Here is a 4434-nt window from a genome sequence, read left to right on the forward strand (position 1 = left end):
GATTTATTTTTATATTGTGGAAACAAGTCCTGAAATGGAAATTTGATTTGTAAATATTTTCTTTGAGTTTGTCTCTTGTCATTCCATCTACTTAGTAGTATCATTTGCAGAACAGTAATTTTTATTTAAAAAATTTCAATTTATATTTATAAAAAGTTCAATTTATCTTTTCTTTTCCTAAATATATCATGCTTTTGGTATTGTATCTAATATCTCTTTGCCTAAACCACAGTCAGGTAAATTTTCTCCTATAATTTCTTCTCAGAAGAACATTTTGTAGATGTTTTAGGGTTTTATATTTTTTATTTAGAACTACAAGTAATTTTTCATTATTAAGATGTCCTGAAGAAGGAGGCTGAGAGCTGTGACTGCCTGCATGGCTTCCAGATGACCCACTCCCTGGGTGGAGGGACTGGATCTGGGATGGGTACTTTCCTCATCAGCAAGATGCAGGAGGCATATCTAGATAAGAACATGAATATTTTCAGCATGGCGCCGTTGCCTGAGGTGTCGGATAGGATGGTGGAGCCCTACAATACCACCTACTCAGTCCACCAGCTGGTAGAAAACACAGATGAGACCTACTGCATTAATAATGATGCTCTCCATTACGTCTGCTTCAGAACCATAAAGCTGACCATGCCCACCTACAATGACCTGGACCACCTGGAGTTGGCCACCACGAGTGGGGTCATTACCTTCCTGTCCTTCCCCAGCCAGCTCAATGCTGACCTGTGCAAGCTGGCATAAACATGGTCCCCTTCCCCCACCTGCACTTCTTCATGCCAGCTTTGCTGTGTTAAGCAGCCAGGGAAGCCAGCATTACTGGGCCCTGACAATGCCGGAGCTTACCCAGCAGATGTCAGACACCAAGAATATGATGGCCGCCTGTGGCCTCTGCCATGGCTGCTATCTGACTGTGGCCATCATGTTCAGAAGCTGCATGTCCATGAAGGAGGTGGATGAACAGATACTTAACATCCAAAACAAGAAGAGCAGCTATTCTGTCCAGTGGATGGCCAACATTGTGGAAACTGCTGTCTGTGACATTTTGCCCCAGGGGCCTAAAAATGTCTGCAACCTTCACTGGCAACAGCACAATACATAACATTTCTTAAAATATTCCAAACAGATGGTGGGAGCCTATAGCCGAGGGCGAGGACGATGCCCGGAGAGGGCAGCCAGGAGCCCTAGGTGTTTCTTAACATGTCTTGCCCCTTCTGCCCCAAGGCCTGGCCAGAGGCAACTCCTGTGACTGCCCAGTGACAAAACAGGCTTCAGCAAGGCCTTGTCCAACAAGCGACTCCGAGTGGACAAAGGTGCACCCAATAAGCCCCGGTTGTTCAGAGTGGTGGACAACGTGGAGGATGAGGTGCAGTGGTGGATCCACCTGGTCCCGGGAGGGCAGAGAGGAGGAGAGAAGTGAGCTCAGGAACAGGAAGCTGCTGACTGAAGTAACCCTGAAGTAACCTGCTGGGGAAGAAAAGGCAGCATCTTCAGCACCAGCATCTCCAAGCAGGAGGTGGAACTGGCCCCAGAGATGATTTCCAGCGGTTCTGAGCGGGACCACCCTTTAAGCCCTACAACTTCTCAGCCCCCAGGATCCTCCATGACAGCGGACACCTGAACATCCTACTCAAGGTCTGCACCCAGCTCCGCTGATCCTTCTGGAGTTGAGGTTCACAGGGTTGCCAACAGATCATATCCTCAAGCAATCCTTCTGTATTTTTTTTTTTTTTTTGATGCCCTCTTCCAGCCCCAGCAGCACTCAGCACATGACTAGCATGACACCTTCTTCCTGGGATATCCAGCAGAGGCCCTGCAGCTGGCAGTGGACTATGTCCAACAGATCAAGTGGGCCCGGTCCTAGGTTGGCCGCCACTCATGGGGGAACAAACGGGACTTCAGGGAGCAGGACGAGGTGGGAAAAGCCTGCTGCGCGAGCACACGCACCACGACCGTCAGTTCAGTGCACTCTGCCGTTAGTGCCCTGGGCAAGTCCATTGTGCCCCGCCAAGAACCTAACCACCAACAGTGTGTTCTGGAATGAGACCTGGAGGACTCATACCTGGCTGAATTCCACCAGATGGAGGATATTGTGGCTGACCACCTCATCCCAGGCCATCTCGTGGACATCATGAGGGAGTTCTTCACCAAGCTAGTATCATTCGTTTCGAGGCAGCCTACAACCCCTACACAGAGCCCAGCAAGGAGGCGTTCAGTTACCACCAAGGCCTAAAGAAGTGGGTGGAGGTCTGGAGCCCGGGCTCTTCTGCCCTGAGATGATGCTGCCCATGGGGCTGCCCGAGAACCTGTCAGGTGTTGCCTAGGGTCTCTCCCTGGAGCACCTGACTATGATCAAATGTGGCATCAGCAGTGTCTGGGAACTGGTGAGCCTAAGATGAACCTGCAGATGGTGGTAGTAGTCCTTTGTGCCACCTGAACAGCTGAACCAGGATTCAGGTATAGACAATAGAATTTGTTGGGGTGGGCAGTTGGTGGGGTAGAAGAAAAATGGAAGAGCAAAAAGGGGAGAAGGAGGCATCCAGTGGATGGCTTTCCAACTTTGTTAAAAAAAATTCTATTGAATACATTTGGGGAAATCTATTTTCTAGTCTAATTCTGTTCCATCAATCTGTGGATATATCTTCTTTCCAATACCACACTGCCTTGATTAGTGTAGCTTTCAAGTAAATATTTAAATTGAAATGTGTGAATCTTCCAAATTTGTTCTTCAGTTTTAAAATCATTTTTGTCAATTCAAGTTTCTTTGTCTTTCCATATAAATTTTATACTCACCCATAAGATATGTACAAAAATGATGCTGGAATTTTAATTAGGGTTGCACTGGATCTGCAGATCAAATTGTGGATAATTTATTTCCTAAAAATATTGAGTTATCCTGTCTAAGAACATGGTATATCTCTTCAGTTATTTGTTGTTTAATTATTTTCATTTGTGCTTTATAGTTTTCAACACAGAGAACCTGAGTATATTTTTGTTAGGTTTCTACCTAATCTTTCAATTTTATTTAATGCTACAGTGAATGAAATTTATTTTTTTTAATTCCAACTGTTTCTTGCCAGCAGGTAAGAATAAAATTGATATTTTAAGTTGACTTTACTTTCTAAGACTTGATAAACTCTATTAATTCTAGAAAAATATCTGAATTTTTCAGATATTCCACATAGAAAATTATTTCACCTGTGAATAGAAAATGATTATCTTGGGGGGACCTTCAAGATGGCAGAGGAGTAAGACATGGAGATCACCTTCCTCCACACAAATACATCAAAAATACATCTACATGTGGAACAACTCCTACAGAACACCTACTGAATGCTGGCAGAAGACCTTGGAATTCCCAAAAGGTAAGAAACTCCCCAATTACCAGGTTAGGGCAAAAGAAAAAAGAAAAAAAGGGACAAAAGAATAAGGATGGGACCAGCACCTCAGTGAGGGAGCTGTGAAGGAGGAAACGTTTCCACATACTAGGAATCCCCTTCACTGGTAGAGAAGGGGGTGGGCTGGGGGGAAGCTTCAGAGCCACAGAGGAGAGCGCAGCAACAGGGGTACACAGGACAAAATGGAGAGATTCCTGCACAGAGGATGGGTGCAGACCAGCACTCACAAGGCTGAGAGGCTTGTCTGCTCACCCGCCGGGGTGAGTGGGGTCTGGGAGCTGAGGCTCTGGCTTCTGAGCTTCCTAGGTGGGACAGCTGAGTTCAGGACATTGGTCGACCAGAGACCTCCCAGCTCCATGTAATATCAAATGGTAAAAGCTCTCTCAGAGATCTCCATCTCAATGCTAAGACCCAGCTCCTCTCAACAACCAGCAAGCTACACTTCAGAACACCCCATGCCAAACAACTAGCAAGACAGGAACACAACACCACCCATTAGCAGAGAGGCTGCCTAAAACCATAATAAGTTCACAGACACCCCAAAACAAACCGGATGCAGTCCTGCCACCAGAAAAACAAGATCCACCCCCACCCTTGAGAACACAGGCACAAGTCCACTCCAAGAGGAAGCCTACACAAGGCACTGACCAAACTTACCCACTGGGGTCAGACACCCAAAAGAATGAGAACTATAAACTTAAGGCCTGAGAAAAGGAGACCCCAACCACAGTAAGTTAAGCAAAATGGAAAGACAGAGAAATACACAGCAAATGAAGGAGCAAGGTAAAAATACACCAGACCAAACAAATGAAGAGGAAATAGGCAGTCTACCTGAAAAAGAATTCAGAGTAATGATAGTAAAGATGACACAAAATCTTGCAAATAGAATGGAAAAAATATAAAAAATGATTAACAAGGATCTAGAAGCACTAAAGAGCACACAAACAATGATGAACAACACAACAAATGAAATTTAAAATTCTCTAGAAGGAGTCAATAGCAGAACAACTGACGCAGACGAACGGATAAG

The 4434-nt window shown here is 45.3% G+C and overlaps 1 protein-coding gene and 1 pseudogene across 1 annotated transcript; both read left to right on the forward strand.

Annotated features, from left to right (window-relative positions):
* Nucleotides 1-387: 387 nt before the first annotated feature.
* On the forward strand, nt 388-1118 carry LOC131755687 (tubulin beta chain-like). Its single transcript, XM_067033297.1, is given in 4 exon segments — nt 388-745; nt 748-786; nt 789-1051; nt 1053-1118. Coding segments are annotated over 4 exon segments (726 nt in total).
* Nucleotides 1119-1226: 108 nt separating this feature from the next.
* LOC131755688 (phenylalanine--tRNA ligase alpha subunit pseudogene) lies at nt 1227-2443 on the forward strand (annotated as a pseudogene).
* Nucleotides 2444-4434: the final 1991 nt, after the last annotated feature.

This window comes from Kogia breviceps, chromosome 4 (genome assembly GCF_026419965.1).
Source record: "Kogia breviceps isolate mKogBre1 chromosome 4, mKogBre1 haplotype 1, whole genome shotgun sequence".
Classification (NCBI taxonomy): Eukaryota; Metazoa; Chordata; class Mammalia; order Artiodactyla; family Physeteridae; genus Kogia; species Kogia breviceps.